Source organism: Mesocricetus auratus, unplaced genomic scaffold (genome assembly GCF_017639785.1).
Source record: "Mesocricetus auratus isolate SY011 unplaced genomic scaffold, BCM_Maur_2.0 Super-Scaffold_100676, whole genome shotgun sequence".
NCBI lineage: Eukaryota > Metazoa > Chordata > Mammalia > Rodentia > Cricetidae > Mesocricetus > Mesocricetus auratus.
Genome location: NW_024429266.1, coordinates 32,951,375 through 32,968,905, shown reverse-complemented (window position 1 = coordinate 32,968,905; position 17,531 = coordinate 32,951,375). Strand labels below are relative to the sequence as shown.

General features: G+C 42.5%; 1 protein-coding gene across 2 annotated transcripts in view; it reads left to right on the top strand.

Moving 5' to 3' along the window:
* The window catches only part of Astn1 (astrotactin 1), a 311,034-nt gene that overhangs the window by 263,185 nt on the left and 30,318 nt on the right, over positions 1 to 17,531 (top strand). For both annotated transcript variants that reach the window (XM_005071325.4, XM_005071326.4), the window contains exon 17: positions 15,501 to 15,769. In XM_005071325.4, the coding sequence (XP_005071382.1) occupies positions 15,501 to 15,769 (269 nt within the window). The remainder of the gene's footprint in view (positions 1 to 15,500; positions 15,770 to 17,531) is intronic.

Here is a 17,531-nt window from a genome sequence, read left to right as displayed (position 1 = left end):
TTCTAGCAAGTACTTTTCCCCAAAACAGTAGCTTCAAGCCCTACATTACTGGTTGCTTCTTCAGGAACCTGTCTCATGGCTCATCATGAAACTTCAGTGTCTGTTCCTTTCTAGGTACCATGCCTGTGCCACAGAGTTAAACTAATAACTTCTGTGACATCCCTTCTCTCTCTCTCTCTCTCTCTCTCTCTCTCTCTCTCTCTCTGTGAGTGTGTGTGTGTGTGTGTGTGTGTGTGTGTTTAATCTTACTATCCTCTGTGAGGATACACTCTGCTATAACAACCTAGGGAGTCCCCACTCACTCTACCAAACATGGTCCTCCACTAATCCCTGAGGACCCTCCATCCCCCACTCACTCTCTTCTTCTTTACACCTTCAGTTGCTACCATATAATATTGGACTGACTATATACCCTGGGGTCAGACCTGGGCATAAGTTCGACTATTTCAACATTGACCTTGAAGGTTCAAGTAGAAAATTGGCAGTGATGTATTTTGTGAGGCGAGTACAAAATCCCTGTGCCTCTCTATGCTCTGGAAGGGATATCCTTCCCTCTGATACTTATATGGACTAGACTAGGACTCCTATATTTACCTCTGATAAAGTCACAAGGCCAAATACCAAATTCCTCTTCTTTGTCTCATGTCTGTACTACTTGTATCCTTAATCAGTAGGAATAAAATGCTTGTTAATTACGATTTGGTTTAGCTTCTCTTCATCCTCTAGGCTCTGGTCTATCCTCGAGATGAGCTACTGCAGGGAACAAGCTGGCTTCAGATCTTCTATCTAGTCATAACATTTCCAAATAACATATTATTTCTAGCTTTGTTTACTTCTCTCTATAAAAGTAAGAAGTCTTTCCATGTAACTCGAGCAACTCGTAACTCCATCTCACTATGAAAATAGTTCTCTTCCCTATATAACAGTATCCCTGCCACTTTTACCTTGGCAATAATCCTTTTGAATAAATCTCTGATTATTAGTCCAAACTGTTGTCTTTATTTGATATAAGACACACTGGGGCATAGAAAATATTTAATAAAGAAAAACTGGCATTTTATTTTGTTATTACATGTTTGTTGGTCTTGTGTCCTAAGTAGATTATACATCCTTTGAGGAACGGTGGTTTACTGTCTGTCCTCCCCACAGGGCCTAGCTCAGAGCTGGATGCAGAGCTTATCACTAATAGATCTGTGCTAACTGATGAGTCTGTCAGTGTCATCAAAGAGCTGAAGGCTCAAGGTGAGCCTACATTTCTGAAAAGCCCACAGACAGTTGAAAGGATAGTTTAGCTCTTTTCAGAGAAAGAAAATGATACAAGAAGGCTGGAGACCACCACTGGAGTAATCATAGCAGATGATGGAGAGAACATGGCAATTTCTGTTTTTCCTCCATCTCCTCTAGTACATGAGATTGGTTTTAAACAAGAGAAAGTAAAGAAGCCATGCAAGAGGGAATTGTAGCTCAAATGGAGAGAAAAAGAAAAGAACGAAGTTGGTGACTTAGACAATCCCATCTGCAAGCATATCCATCACCTGCAGGGGTAGACAACCTTCCACATATGATTTCTGGCCCACCATGGGAGGTAGAAGACTTTGGAACATACACTGGAAACCTACTTTTTCCCCTACAAATATGGGGGAATGCAGTATTCTGGAAGTAAAAGTTATTGAGTGTTATATCCATTCCTTGCATGACTTGTTAAACAGAGAACATGATGAACACAGGATTCTGAAATAATACTAATTGGCAAGAACTACCACAGTAAAACTCATATTCTTAGTTAAAATAACTTGAATTTCACAATGCCGCTGGAAAAAATGTTCATTGCACCATCTTCATGTATTCCTGACCATTATAAGGAGGCAATAGTGTCCAGTGGTTTGTTCAAGGCCTTTGAAACCTGCATAATCGAAGATCTCCAAGCTTTACCTGGAAGTCTAGAAAATAGAAACAATACCTATCTCCTAGAGAAAGTCTAAGAATTGAGTGAGATTAAGTATAAGAAAGCCTTTCTTTGTAGTAAAATGCCAGCAGAGGAGGGGCTGATGACAAACTATGACCCGTAGACAGGTCTGGCCTGTTGCTTGTTTTTAAATGGCCCACAGGCTGCAAATAGAATCTGCACTTATTTTTGAAAGTTGTAAAATAAAAATTAAAAAGGGAACAAACTTATCAACATGTGCAAACTATGAGGTTTTAGGGTCTGTGAGTCAGGATTTATTGGAATAAACATGTTCATTCGAATAATGTCTATAGTACATAGTTTTGTAGTACCTGGATACTGTGGAGTTGTTGCCACACAGACCAAGTAGACCACAAAGCCTAAAGCATTTTTAGAGTAGTCCTTAACAGACAGAGTTTTTCACCTCATTACACATATGGCAATAAGTTTGTCCTAAAGGATGCTCATAACCCTCAAGGCCTGTCCCAGAAAGTGTTTCTCAAGGGTCCTCTCTCACTCTAACCACACTGATGGAATCTGCCCCTTACACAATCAATTTTAAAAATGGCATTTCTACTTTTTATGTATGTCTTAGCTCTTCAGAAGATAAGACATTCTTTGAATGTGGGGATTATATATAATTCATTTTGGGATATTCAGAAGAGCCACACAGCACCTTGTAAATAGACATTCAATAACTTTGTATTTGCTCTATTGAATTGAGTTGAGTTCCAGTTTAGGTCTTGTGACTTTTGCCTGATGTCATTAAACTTTTTGATTGAAAGCAGGTCCTAGGAGGCTCACAAAAGAATCACAAGAAAGATCTAAATGATGTAGGCATGGGAGGGGGGAAAGGCTCTGGTTTTGAGATTGAGACTTCAATGGGAAGCCCTAGCCGGCAACATTTAAGTCCTGCCCAAGTGATATATCTCTGGAACTTGGAAATAATATGAACTTTCTTGTCAGCCCCTTTAAGAGGGCCCAGTTTCTCCAGATTTTGTAACACCATTTACTTTTCTGACACTAGGGTATTTTTCTGGGGATGTATGTGTGTACACACAGAAACAGGCATTGCATTGTCTGGGTTTAATTTTATTTTGTTGACACCGCAGCATAGTAAAGACAGTACCTGAATAGTCCTGTAGTAGGCTTGTTACTGTAAGAATGAAAATTAAATACAAGAACCCTAACTCTGAATCCTTACTCAATTCTAGTCTCATCCTGTGGCTCTGACTTTGTGTCTTCCCAATATGGGGACTTTATACCACATTATTATATAAGAGCCAACATCACAGACATGCTCCCAATCCAACCAGAAATTAAGTATAAAGGTCCTAGAGAATCTGGCCTCCATAGAGACCATGGCCTTCTGTGTCTTGGAAGCTTCTGCTGGAGGCCAGAGCTATGTATCTCCCTGTCTCCATGTACATTTACCACCTTCGTATTGCTGCTCCTTGTTCAACCTTCATTCAAGGGAGGCAGATATATAAGAAAAGGCACTGTTTCTTTTTTTCATTACCATAACATAACCCTGGAAGCTGGCTATTTATAGAGAAATGAGGGTTATTTGGCTCACATTCTTGTTAGCTCTGCTTGGGTCTGATAAAAGTCTCCAGGTAAATGGCATCGTAACGCTTGGGAGTACCAGCAAAAGTGGAGAACACATGATCAGATAAGAAGTCAAAGAGGCTAGGGAGTGCCCATGCTTTTTTTTATAGCAAGCCCCTATCACATGCAAATCAGCTCAAGGGTCTCATAGGAGCTACCAAAATCACATCCTATCGTAGTCTGCCTCCCCTGTGACTCAAAGATCTGTCCCTTATAGGCCCCAGTCACTTCTTAATATTTCTATATGAAGGTTTGGGAATATGAACCCCAGGATAACAAAACTCATAACTCATCTACACCAGACCAGAAGCCTGGGTAAAAGGGCTTGAATGGGCTAGTAAAAAAGATGACTCCCTTATTGGTTATATTAGCTACCTACTTGACTATGTTCTATTAATAACAATAGCAGTCTTCACTTTCATTAGCAGAGGGCTGTATAAGAACTACACAGCTATATTGTTTAATATTTATTATAATTTTGCATCTATTATTGTTACAAGAATTCCAAGAAATAGCACAAAATCACAGGATCATCTTGTTGTACCTAATGATAATTTTTCCTTCAGACATCTGTAAGAGAAGAGCTAATATTGCATGGGCTTTGTTAACATGTGCTCAAGAAGAAGCCGTGTTAGGAAGGGAACGTGTGTCATCATCTGCCCCTCCTGTTGTCGTCTGAGTTTGTCTTATTGGATGGATGTGTATAGGGGTGCTGCCTCCTCTCATTTCTCCATTAGATCTTTTCCCTCTTATTTCTTTCTCTCTCTCTTTCCCTCTCCTCCTGTCTCAGATAAGAAGTCACTGTGTAGCCCAGACTGTCATCACACTCCACATGTTGCCAAGGCTGTCCTTGAACCTGAGATGCTTCTACCTCAACCTCTGAGTGCTTGGATGACATGTACTCTATACCTGGCACCAGAGTGCCTTCTTCATGAGAATATGAGTATATTTAATTGAGTAGATTTCTTCTTTGGTCAGGAATCTAGAACACTCTGATTTAATTTGTAGCTAATTAGGACAGACAACACAGCATTTTTGTCTTGTAAAATCCAAGAAGAAGCGAATTAACTATGGTATATGACAGAGTTTGCTGCTTGTGACAGTAACCTATTCAGATATTCAGATTAAGCACAGCCTTGTGGTTGGGGAGAACCTTTGGTTACTTCTGGAACAGCTCAGGCCAAGGTCATCAGAGATGAAATAAGTAACTCCAAAACTTGCCCTCTTGTACATTTTGGGGCTCTGCATAAATGTTTACAGAACAACTCCATAAATAATAGAAATTCTTACTTTCATCAAACAATAATATGCTGAAGGCCTAAAAACTCTATCCCACAAATTAACCTTTTTAATTTATTATAAATGTCTATGAGAATTTTTAAAGGCATTCTGGCAATATTTAATAAAATACTACCCTTGTCTGGAGTGGTGAGTCTCAACATGTTACCTGAAGCTTGCCTCAGTCAGCACCCTAGAGGTGCCTGATAAAATGCAGGTTCCCAACTCCACTAATTTGCAAATACTGAGCTTAAAAATTTAGCTTTGAAAGAGGACCCAGAATCCCTTCTGAAATGCCCACAGTGCTCTGGCACCCCTGATAAGTGGTTCACTATCTTTTACATGAATACTATATCTGGTTAGGAGCTTGCAATCTCCAAGGCTGTCTATCCTGCTTTGTACAAGCTGAAAGTATTATTACAAAAATAATTCTTAAAGGAGCTTGGTGTCTTCCTTCATCCCATCTCCCCCAATGGAATAGGTTTCAGAACTTCTCTCTGTGTACACCAAACTCCCTCTCGATACTCTACTACAAGCCCTCACATCACTGTCATGTTCCTGTCCACTTCATGTACCTAGGGACATTGTAAAATGAGCTTGATTTCCTTAGCCATATGACATTTTTTCTCATAAGCACTGAGAACCCTTTCTGGCACCAAACAGGTACTCAATGAAACCCAAACCACAATAAACTCACCTTACTTTGATTTCCTGTCTTGGGTGTGAATTCTGTTCTCTGTAAATACACAGAAAACATTTTATCTTATTTCAAAGGGACAACCCATTAGGTGTGTAGTGAAAGGAAAAGCCTCACTGAATCTCCTTCAGCTGTTTGCTGTTCATGGGACCATATCTCCCAATGTCTTGCAATTCTAACTACCTCCCACAGGGTGAATGTGACTCTGTACCTCAATCCAATGAAAGCTGAGCCAACTCCTGATGTAGATTTGTCATGGCAGCATGGCCCTCCATCATCTCCATCGCCATATTCTCTTAATATGACAGCATACCCATCTGCTGGCTTAGTGTGCATGTGGTCTGCATAATTACCTTCCTTGTCTTATACCATTTGGCTGCTTCCACCATTTACATGTGGTACTAAAGGCCAGTTTGAAGCTCTTGAGTGTCTCTGCTGGTGTGACGTGTAGCCCTGAGAAAAGTTACATCTCATAATGAGGATGTCCTTAGCGGGGAGAGGCAGCCACAGGGACCAGAGGAATCGAGAACAGAGGGCGCAGGTCACCAAGAGGTGAAAAGAGCCTGGTCCACTCAGCACTTTTTAGAACTGAAGAGATGAGGACCAAGAGGTGAGAGGACTGTGTGGAATCCCAAATCATCACCAATAGCCACAGAGTGTTTGAGCTCGTGGCTCCAGGAGGCAAGGAAGCAGCATAAATTTCAGCGAAGCAGAGCTAACTGGTAACGGACTTTAAGTTCTGTCATACAGAGTTAATTTGCAGAATAAATTGGTCAGGGCAGCAAAAGGATTTAACATCCAAATTCATTTGAAAAACAGAAGCTAGATGAGTATCCAGAGGAAAATGGAGACCGTTACAACATTCCCTTGACGGCTGGAGTAGTATTATTATTGAATAATATTTTTATTAAAAATTTCTAGACCATTTGGTAGTTAAGGATATTTATAGCTAGTCTTTGCAGCATCCTGATGAAGCCTTGAATATCACACCGTGGACCTGAGTTTGCTCCAGAGACCCCCACCTGCATGTAACTCTTGTTAGTGGTTCTCATCCAGCCACACTCCACGTACACCACATGCAGCTATGTTCTCAGACTGTGGAGCTGGGGCAACCCATGCTACTGCATCAGGGCTGCTCTATTTCAGGACTCTCCAATGGTTCCTGGCCCTGTGTTCCTATCCAGGTTTAAAGAAAGAGAGGTAGATGCACACTGGTGGGGGGGAATCAGGGAGGGGTCAAAGTGCAGATGACATCATGAAGAAGCAGGTGCTGGGCTGCTGAGCTGGAGAGCCAAAGGGACACACACAGGTCCCTTGCCCGAGAATAATGCTGGGGTGTGGATATAGGAAAGCATCATTAATTCCATTCTGTAGATGGGCAGATCCTCAACATCAGCTGAGGTGGAAGCTAAGCCTGGAGGCTTCCTTCCAACTGCAGGATCCTGATTCTTTCTGCCTCTCTGGGTTATGGTTTTTCTCCCATCCCATGCTCTGGGCTATTCTTCCAATAGTTTTCTCTGCTCTTCCTTGGGGGGGGCAGGAATTGGGAAAGTGCTTGCCCCAGGAGTATTACAGGGTTATGTCTTTGTTTTCTCAGCTCATCCTCCCACATGAGAGAAATGGGGATGGGGAGCCTACATCCACACCTCCAGACAAGTGCATGAGAGGTTCTCTCCTGGTAGCCTGCTGAACTTGCCTACCTATTCACTTGTCTTCCTGCTAATAGAGATTTGAAAATAGCAAATCCCGCAGGTGTTCCTCATTTTCGCCTCTCTCCTAGCCCTGTCTCTCCCCGCCCCCCTCTCACCCATGCCATTCTGTCTGTGGTGAAACAGCAGGGATAATCCAGCCCAGCTCTGCACATCCTGAAGACTGTGACTCTGAATTTCTATGTCAGGTTTATTTTGACATTGACAAGAGGCTACAGGCAGCTGCTGCTGGGCAGCAGGAGGCTGAAGGAGTCTGAAACGCATTGTTTCCTTTATTCAATGTTTGTGAGCTCAGAAAGGAAGCCAATGGGTGGCCAGTGCCCAAATGGCCAGCAAATGAAACTTGACTAGCCCTGCATCACAGGACTCACCTTCCTGTGTTAAAATTGGGGACACAGAGGTGGGTTGGCTAGAATCCATGCCTACTTAGGACCTCATCATTCTAATTGATTTGGAAATAGTCTTTGCAACAGGAATTACATTAAGGTTACACGATCACCAACTCAATATAGATCCTACATCCAAAGAAAAAGTATATAAGAGGAAGAAGCAGAATTGGTCACAGACTCATGTGACAACCAAGGCTAAGATTGGAGTGACAACTTTGTAAATCAGGGAGGCCAACAAACACCGGGATCTTCTGGACATTATCTTCTGGATATTAGGAAGAAACAATGGTGGCCATTTCTCTAGAACCTTCAGAGGGAGTATGGCTCTGACTGCACCTCCACTTTTCCCTTTTATCCTCTAGAACTGGAGTGATGATTTGTAAATGCAGCCTTAGAAAACTAGGAGTCAAAACCCAGGGAGAGCAAACCTTGGTGATCAGCTCTGACTTCCATGAATGGCATTTAGAAATGAAAGAAATGAGACTATGGAGGCAATTGAAAAGGGGCATCATATAACCTTGAAGTTTCCATTCCTAACATCTCACAGTGCACACACAAAAGTCCTATAATCCAGCCAAGACCAAGATTTCTCTATTGGAGCAGAGTGAGACAGGAACCACCAAACCGAGTACAGTTGACCATCTTTCCTGTGTGTGCCTGTACAAGCTTCTGGTAGAATTACTTCTGTGAGTAGGGAGATTGGGGGAGTAAAATGGGAAGGAATGAAAGAATGGAGAGAAAGAAAGAAACAATGTTTCAGAGGGTTCCATGTCTGAGTGACTGTGGTTTCAGCCCAATCTCCCAAATTCCTATCCTCTAGTGGGCATTTAGGAAGCCCTTTTTGGATACACTGCCATTGCTCTTGTGGTGAATCTTAATGAAAGTTTAGACTATTCTTTGAGGATTGTAGATAGGCGGTGGATGCAATCCCTGTTGCTTCTTTCTGTACTTATGCGTTTGTAGACTGAGACATTTTCAAGTGTGGAGTACCGAGCATACTCCATGACAATGCAACATGGCATACGCAGCTTTCTGTACAATGGGGACTAACATTGCAGCTGAGTTGGGGAGTTTGTCTTTGCAGCAAAATCTTGAGGGCTTCCCAGCAGTTCTTGGATTTGAGCCTTCCTCCTCCTGAGATGCATGGGCTGTGCAGAGGTGATCTTTAGGAATTCTAACAGAGTTGCTGATAGCTGAGTAAGCCTCACTTTTATTTCTTTACACCAAGATTGGGATCTTAAAGGAGGGGAAGGTAGGTCAGATATTCATTTTAAAGCTTGGGTGTTTATTTTATAATTCTTTGGTAGATTCTAATACCACAAAATTTCATTGACTGAACTTTGAACCCAATGTCATTGTCACTGACCAGAGGAGGTATATGGGATGCTTGATGAATTTAGAGCATATATTATTGAATTCACTGTTCCCATGCTAAAGCCGACTAACAGCTTTTGGCAAAGACTAAGTACTGTACCTACACCAAATCTCAATTCAACATGAACCTAATTAGCCAGGGACCTTGAGCAGACACTTATTTGTTAGAAAACAAACCTATGGAGAGGGGATTATTTTAAGAAAGCATAACATTGTGTTATCTATCAATTTTTAAAAGCCATTGGGGCATTGATGCCATTTTATTTCTGTCTCCTCCAACTTTCAAATCTGCATAGTCATAACTGATGACCAAAATCATCACCTGGAGGCACCCCAGGGAAAGATTTGATTCTGTTTGGTAGGCAGAGCTTTATGAAGCAGGCAGGAAATTGGAACACTGCATATTTAGAACAGGAAAATATCAACAAGGACAGCAGAAAAAGTAAGCATTTTTTTCTGGTTAAGTGTCAGAGAAACAGAATCCACTTTTCCAGAAGACACTTTTCCGTGGACACCCCAGTGGTTAGCACTTGGCAAGGTGGTCAGTGGAAATCTGATAGCAGTCACTCCATCACATCCTTGGATGCTTCTCTCTGGGGAGTGGCTGCAGGGTCTGATTATAGCAAAGGCCTGTTATTTCTAGAAATTTCCTAGAAAAATACCAAAGGACTGAGTCTAAAATGTATAATGGCATTGATGTTAGAACAAAAGGCAAGATATAACCTGAAAGTGTTTAGTGTTTATTTGTAGGAAAGGACAAGAACATAAACTCTTTCTTGTTGGGATTGCTTTCTGGATCCATTGGTCAGACGCCAGCCAGTGATTTCCATCATTTAATTCCACAAGAAGATAAGATTGCCTCCTTGGAGCTCTTGGGTATTGGTGGGTGTGAGGCTGGGAACCTGGAGTGGCCTCTGTGTGAGCTGAGACTGGGGCAACCATAGAAGGTGCAGCTTTCCAGTGTCTCCCTTCCTTATGCCAGCCCTTGGAGACTACCTCTCCCTCTTTGCAGGTGAAGAAGCACATGCCAGGCCAAAGTCCCTCTCTTCCTGAACTGTTCCCAGATCTACCCAGAACCCCCTTTTCCCTCATTTGTGTATTCCTTTCCATCTACTCCTTGGGTACATTCTGCTGGCCTGGGCCATCAGCCCTGATCTCTTTGCTACTTTAAGGTATTACTGGAAATAACTTGCCAAGATTTTTTACCACAGAGAACCACTATCCTTTAGCACCAGAGCTAGCTGCTCTGGATATTCTCTTTCTCAGGTCTAAATCCTGTTAACTGCTTAACAACCACATGGATGTACATGCATACGTTTAAAATTTTGCAGAATGAAATTTCTACAGTATTTACCGAAGTCTTTGAAACCAAGCTGTCTCTGAGCAATTCTTCATACCTAAAAGTACTAGAAATCACTCTATTTCAGACAAATCTAGAACATTTCAAAAGAACCTAGGGCAGCAGTGTTCCAAGTTAATTAAGGCTCAGCTGTCTAGTTGGCACTTAAAGAAAACAGGGTATAACCACTTTACACATAGTTCATCAAAAAAGCTTTATTACTCAACAAACTCTCTTGTCATCCAATAAATACTTCATCTAATGAGCTGTTGAGTGTTTCATGGATTAAGTACTATGGGATGGGATATTGACTGGAGAGTAAGCCATGACCTTGTCCTTCATGACCCTCAGCGTGTGACGGTGACGACAGCAGGCAGAGCAAGGTAGTGGATAAGTGTGGTCAGAGTAAGTAAATTCAGAGTGCACTCATTGCGTCTTGAGGACAGCTCAAGATGGGCTTTGTGACTTGCAGATTTGTTTCTTTTTGCTTTGGTGTTTTGAGCCTGATTCTTGAAGGCACCACATAGCCAAAAATGACTCTAAACGTACGGTCTTCCTGTCTCTGCCTCCCAAGACCTGGGATTACAGGCCTGAGCCTGTAATTAAATTGGTAATTTCCTTATGTGGTATTGAACATGGAGGAAGGGATATAGGGTGGGCAGAGAGTGTAATTTGATAATAAATGAATGTTTTGGAGGTTGGGGGGGGTGAGTGAAGTATAGGGAATGTAAGTCCAGCTGTTTCAGCAGTTGGGGAATCAGCTGTCCCCCTGCTTATCTGCCAAGAGAGCGTGGAAAAGATGGTAACCACAATTAGGAGAACCCCATAATGCAATGTGTATATATTGATGTTCTAATAGGCATGAAAGTTTTCCTAATTATGGGAGAGACCTTGACTGGAGTCGCAGAGTCAGCTACTACTACAGTGATGCCTTGCATTTCCTACTTGATTCTTGGAAAGCATAGTATGGGACAGGAGCGCTGTTTGGCAAATACTTTGCTTCTATTTTTTAAGCTTGACATTTCATAATCATTCACACCTAGGCTTGGAGCTTAGGATAATTGCCCCAGGATACACAAAGAATGAAGATATAGATTATGGTGATAGATCTAGATATAGATGGATACTCATGAAGATATAGACGATAGAAAAACTAGGTAAAGGAATTTCAAAGGTGAGAAAGAGAGAGTTGCTGACTACAGGCCACTATTATCTCACATCTGCCATAGCAATAAGTGCTCACTTTATGCTCTGCCTCCCTTCCCCTAGTTAAGATTTGAGTCTTGGAGAATATTTGAACATGGTGTGACTAGAGGGTTCAGTTCAACTTCCAACTGACTTTAAACTCCTTCCAAAGACATTAAACACTTGAAGAGACTTACTGGAACCTATCTTAGGGCTGTTAATGGCTTTACAGGTTGTATTCCTCTACTTGGAAGATATGAGGTAAGCAATATGTTCATCAAATACCTTGGAATCCTGGCTCACACAGTAGATAGGGGTGAAGGTTGGGGTGAGTTCTGACATACTGGCTGTAGGTGGACAGGCTTCCAGCGTATCTTGTGAGCTGTGACTCATTTGCCCATGTCAGCTTCAGTCCGTGCATCCCAAGCTATCCCCCAAAGCTGTGATCTGATTAGCTTGCATTTGATTTCTTTGCTGCCTAATGAACTGCCTGTGTAGTTCTAGCTGTGATGTCATTAGCATCTCATCGCCTTGGGCACCAACTCAGGAGAGAGATTTTTAAGCATTCCTCAGAATCCTACAGGAATTGTACCAATTTACTTCATAACAAGCAATTCACCTTTGTGACCTGTCAATTGGCACAGGCAGAGCAGAACCTGCATAAGAATGGGTTGGTCACTTTCATCATCCTAATGTGTCCCCGAGTTTAGGTGGGTCAGTATGTACATGCCTAAGGCCATGGGCACATACACAGTGAGATTTTGAGCATTAAGGATGCCAATATTCTCATACCATGGTATTCTATTGGGGAAATTCATCCACTGTGTGCTGGAGGATACAGATTTAGCCTGAAGCAAATGGCACTTATTTATAGCAAACTGTATTTGCAAAATGCTTTGCAGTTTTAAGGTTGTTAACTACATTCCAGGTTGAATATTCCTCTACTTGTAGGAAAGCTAAGCGTCACAGCCTGGTAGGATCTTCCCTGGGAGCAGGTGGTGAGGGACAACACAGGTACTCTTTGTCAGAAGCCCACTGGCCAATCAGTGTTTTCCAAGACCTTAACTGTAGATTACTTATTTTGTTCAAAGATGGCGTGTTTGCTGAAGTAGATATTTCTTTGCCTAAAACTCATCTCAGTGCTTCAGATTCCAGTAGGGTCTCTACCTAGGTTCCAGAAGATGGAGGAAATTGACAAGGACTGCAATAGAAGTGACCAATAGAAAGAGGGACTACTGGGTCATAGGAGATAAAGTGGCTTTCCCTCCTCCCAGCTTCCACCAACAAAGAGCAGACTCTCCTGCAGAGTTTAGTCTGAGCTGTTCACTCACTTGCAGCCAATGGTGCTACTCTCTTTGGGGTGAGGGAGATTTATGTGGGCTTCCACCAATGGACTCCATCATTTTAAGGAGTATTTCCCAGTTGTATCTTTAACTGCACATAGAAAATGCATTTTCTCTTTGAAAAAAATCTCTCTAACACACTTGTCTATTCTTGGCTGGAGACTGAATAAATGGCTTTTGGGAACTCACTGTTCATTGCCTCTGTATAAATCCGGCCTCTCTCTAGACAGCTTCATCTCATGTGAGCTGGCCTTGACTTCCAGCAGGGACTTTGTACTTTGTGGACCCGATTTTGGGGCAAAGATGGAGAACAAGGTCCTGAAGAAAAAAACAAAAAGGGAGCATCTTTTTTTATATTCTTTTCTCCTCCATCCTTCTGTGTTCTCTAGTCTTGCCAAGTATGTAGGGTGGATAGATATTGACAGGGATTAACTGCATCTTGATTTTAATTGGCATTGCCAGAAGACAGCAGCAAGGGGAGCAGCCCCTCAAATTACAGGTTTTAATGATGGAGAACTGGAGGGATCAGAAGTGAACACCACACATGGCAAGCATGCAAGCATGTTACAGTGCCCCCTGGTGGTTATTTTGACACAATTTATCTAGATAGTGACCCAGGGAAGTTCGTTTAAAGGAAAAAAGAAATGTCTTGGTATAGTACTCCCCTTTTGAAGTAACTGTTTCTCAAAACTAAGGATGTTTGGGGAAGTTTCTTTTAAATTATTCTTGTGAATTTTCTTTCAATTATCCTGTCATTGTCATTATTGCCTGTTTTTCATTTTTTTCCTGAAGCAATGCGGTATATAATTTGTAATCGTTTTACTTCTTCATATTCTTATTGTGTGTTAGGAAAAGAGCCATAAGATTGTTAAGATACCTACACCATACTTAGGGTTCTGAACATTTATTTTCCCTAGTGCAGTCCCACAGCACAAAATGTAATCATTTTAGATCCGCTACCGCCATCTAGTGGTCATATTGGAGATTTCCAAGTGTACGGAATGGATTCTCAACAAAGGAAGGTTGTGGTTTGGTAGGGAAATGCCTCTGATTATAATGCAATTAAAAGTCAAAGAAGAAAACAGCTCTCAGCATCATAAAGACTTTTCATGGACATTAATCCATCTCCACTTACTTTGACCTAGTCATTCTGCAATCTGAAAAAGACAGGAGATCGGATCTTGACTGGTCTATGACCCTTCAAAACTTCCCAGTAATCCCTTTTCAGCCTAAGACAGAGTACATAGCCATGACTGAGCTTCAGAAGCCTAAATGTTTATAAAGGTGAACCCGTGGGAGAAGTGATTGGAGGTGGGCTAGCCTGGGCTCCAGCTGATGTCCTCACTCTTGGTCTTTGCTGTGTGTGCAGTTGTCCAGCCCTTTATCCACAGGAGGAGTTCCCTGTCAAGAGTGGTGGGTAAAAGTGTTTCATCCATATAACCATGCTGTTCATTTGGGAATCAAGAGTTTTGGGAATCCCACCATGTCCCTACATGGGTCCACGTTACACAGAAAACAAGAGAGGGCATGGGGTTCTCTACACCCCAGAGAACATTTGTTTTTCTAAGTCAGTGAGTCCTATCTCCACATCATCTCCCGGAACCACTGTGCAGAGGCTTTCAACCAGTTCACCTGTGTCCATCAAGTATGATATTCTCAACGCATCCCCAGGAGACCAGAACATTCTGTGTGTCCCTGTCATCTCCAAAGGCACAGCAGTCTCTCCGAAATCATTTCCTGCCTGGGACACCAACTGTCAGAAGTAGCTTAAGAAATCTGATGGGTTCCGTCCACCTTTATAGATAACGAGTTAAATGGATAATCATGACTCTGGAGGAAGAAAGAGCAAATGGGGAACAAAGAATTATTCTCTACCAGGCATTTCTCATGTTTGTCACCAAAAATAGATCAAGAGTTTGTGTAGCTAACTTCTTTTCACCAAACAACAGTGAAATTTTTTTAAACAGCCAAACTTCCCTTTGCATGCTGAACACATGAGTTAATTAGACAGCTGAGAAATGCTGATTTTCCTCTACGACCTAAATACTTTGGGTTGAGATGCTACTGGTTTGAAATACCAAATCTCACAAAGGTATTGGTGACCTTGATGATATTGTCCTTTCCATGTGTAGAAATGGGTATAATGGTAGGCTCTCTGTAGCTGTAAAGGGGGACTTTGAATCAACCCCAGTGACATAGGAAGTTTCTCCATAAATCTCAATTGGCATGATGAGTGCTTCGTGTATGCTAGAAGCCATATGTGTGTTTTCAAAATATTTTGTAATTCATTCATTTAAGTGGTATGAAGAAGCCAAGGCATATAATGGCCACTGTTGCTAACATCTGAATTCTTAGCAATGGATGTACCACAGACACATCCCTCTAAGGGGAGCCAATGACTCTCAGAAAAAGAACAACCCAGTCATGTGCTGGAAAGGCCATTTCCAATTCTGTATGTCATTGGGAAGACACATGCCCCTAATTAAGTGGAATGACAAAAATCACAATTCCACTCCCTCAGTGGTACTTTCTAGCTTCTTCATGTTAGACCTCAGAACTCAGGAGCCACCAAATCACGGCAGCCCGTGCTATCTTACCTCCCTCACTGATGCTTTTTCTTTTGTGTCTGACAGGCAACTCCCCATCTGATGAGTCGGAGGAGCGGGAAAGAGATCCCAAGGTTCTGACATTCCCAGAATACATCGCTAGCCTCTCAGACTCTGGCACCAAGCGTATGGCGGCTGGAGTCCGAATGGAGTGCCAGAGCAAGGGACGATGCCCCTCCTCTTGTCCTTTGTGTCATGTGACGTCCAGCCCTGAAACCCCTGCTGAGCCAGTCCTGCTTGAAGTGACCAGAGCATCCCCCATCTATGAACTGGTGACCAATAACCAGACCCAGAGGGTAAGAGGGCTGAGACACTTGGCTCTGGAAGGTACCAAAAACAGAGAACTTGCTCCACACTATAGTTGAGAGTGGAGACGCTTTTTGTTCGGCTAAGAGCTGCACCTAGTGTGTTTAGATTTGCATGTTTGCATATTAAGTCAAATCAAATCAGTACATCCTATAATAACCACAGTAATGTGATTCAGGAGTCACAACCATGCACTTGTAGAGTCTGTGCAATGACTACTGGAAGCAAATATGTAGGAAGGCACGTGGTTTGCAATCACCAAAGTCGTTGTAATACCCTTTCCAAAGGGAGCATGGTTCTAAGGAGGACTTCATCTCTATCTCCCCTTGAGGAGATGGGCCAGCTCCCCTAGCTGATCTCCCAGCCTAGAACCAGCTGCAAGTACAGGCCCTAGAGGAAGGATCTAACTTAAACTTGAAAGGTCTGGTACCCTCATCATCACAGGCTTGCAGAACAAAACACAACATCCATGCTGATCTTCCCATGTTTTATCCTGCTGGAAGGCCATGACATTTCCCAACTGTTTCTTCTCTGCCTTTACCTCTCTGTTCCAGGAGATCTTAGGAGAAAATGAATGAGTCCCTAAAGATCAGGTGTGGGGGTAGGAAAAGCGAGACTTAGACAGCTCATTCTCTAGTCCCCTTACTTCCTCCAATGTACAGGCCAGAGTAAGCAAACACACACACACACACACACACACACACACACACACACACACACACACACACAGAGTCACTGGCCATGCCAAACTTGAAATAGAGAGATTCCAAGAGTAAGGATTCTAAGCATTATCTGCAAGGCAGCTGGGGAGTGAGCTGCAGCAGTGAACTGCTTACCTGACTGTGACGGATGCCCATCCAGGTGGGGTGATAATTGCTTCCTTTATTCTCTTTGAAGAGACACCTGGTGTGTCACAGTTGGTTTCATAGGTGTTTCTCAGACCCACAGGAGGGATTTTGCATGTGTGTTTCTCTCACCTACCCATCTCTTCTATTTCAATGAGTGTTTGAAAATACAGTCCCCCCCCCCACAGGAACAAAACGACAAATGATTCCTGCTGGCCTACAAGTTCATCCTGAATATGAAAGAGATGGTTATGGGTTTGTGGGAAGAGGATTTGGAGAGAGGGACTTGAAGAAACAAGGAAGGGCTTGGTTCACTGGACACTCAACGTGTGCTGATATCACTGGACACCCAAAGGTGTGCTGGTGTTAACACCGGTGGTCACCCTACTCTTGTCCACCTAACATTGTAATCCCTCAGATTATGGAGGCTGATGACCAAATATTTCTGTGTCATCAATATGGGTTCAGTGGGGTCTTGGCTCAGCAGGGCTATTCTATGATTTGGGATGTGCAAAGCTACAGAATAAAAAAGAGCTCACTGAGAGACAAAGGACTTGTGGGCTATCAATCAAAACCAGGATGCCTAAGGAAGTTCACGTTCAGAAGTCCCATTTTTCCTGTACCAGTTTCACAGAGGGGTGGGAAGACACTGTCTATCTGGCCCTGTGTTAAATAGACACATTAGTTTCTAAATGATGACAAGCTGGTCTAAGATGGAGTTTGTTTGCTATCAGGAGATTCTCCTCTTTTCTGTGTGTGGCACACTCTACCTTTGTCATCCCTTTCTAACTCTGTTTTTCTGTCTAACTCCTACTTTCCATCAAAGAATACAGACAGGGGTTGCAGAAGTTGGGGAGAGGTAGACATGGGTTCAGCACGACACTGACGACTCTGTGTGGGTTTGTAT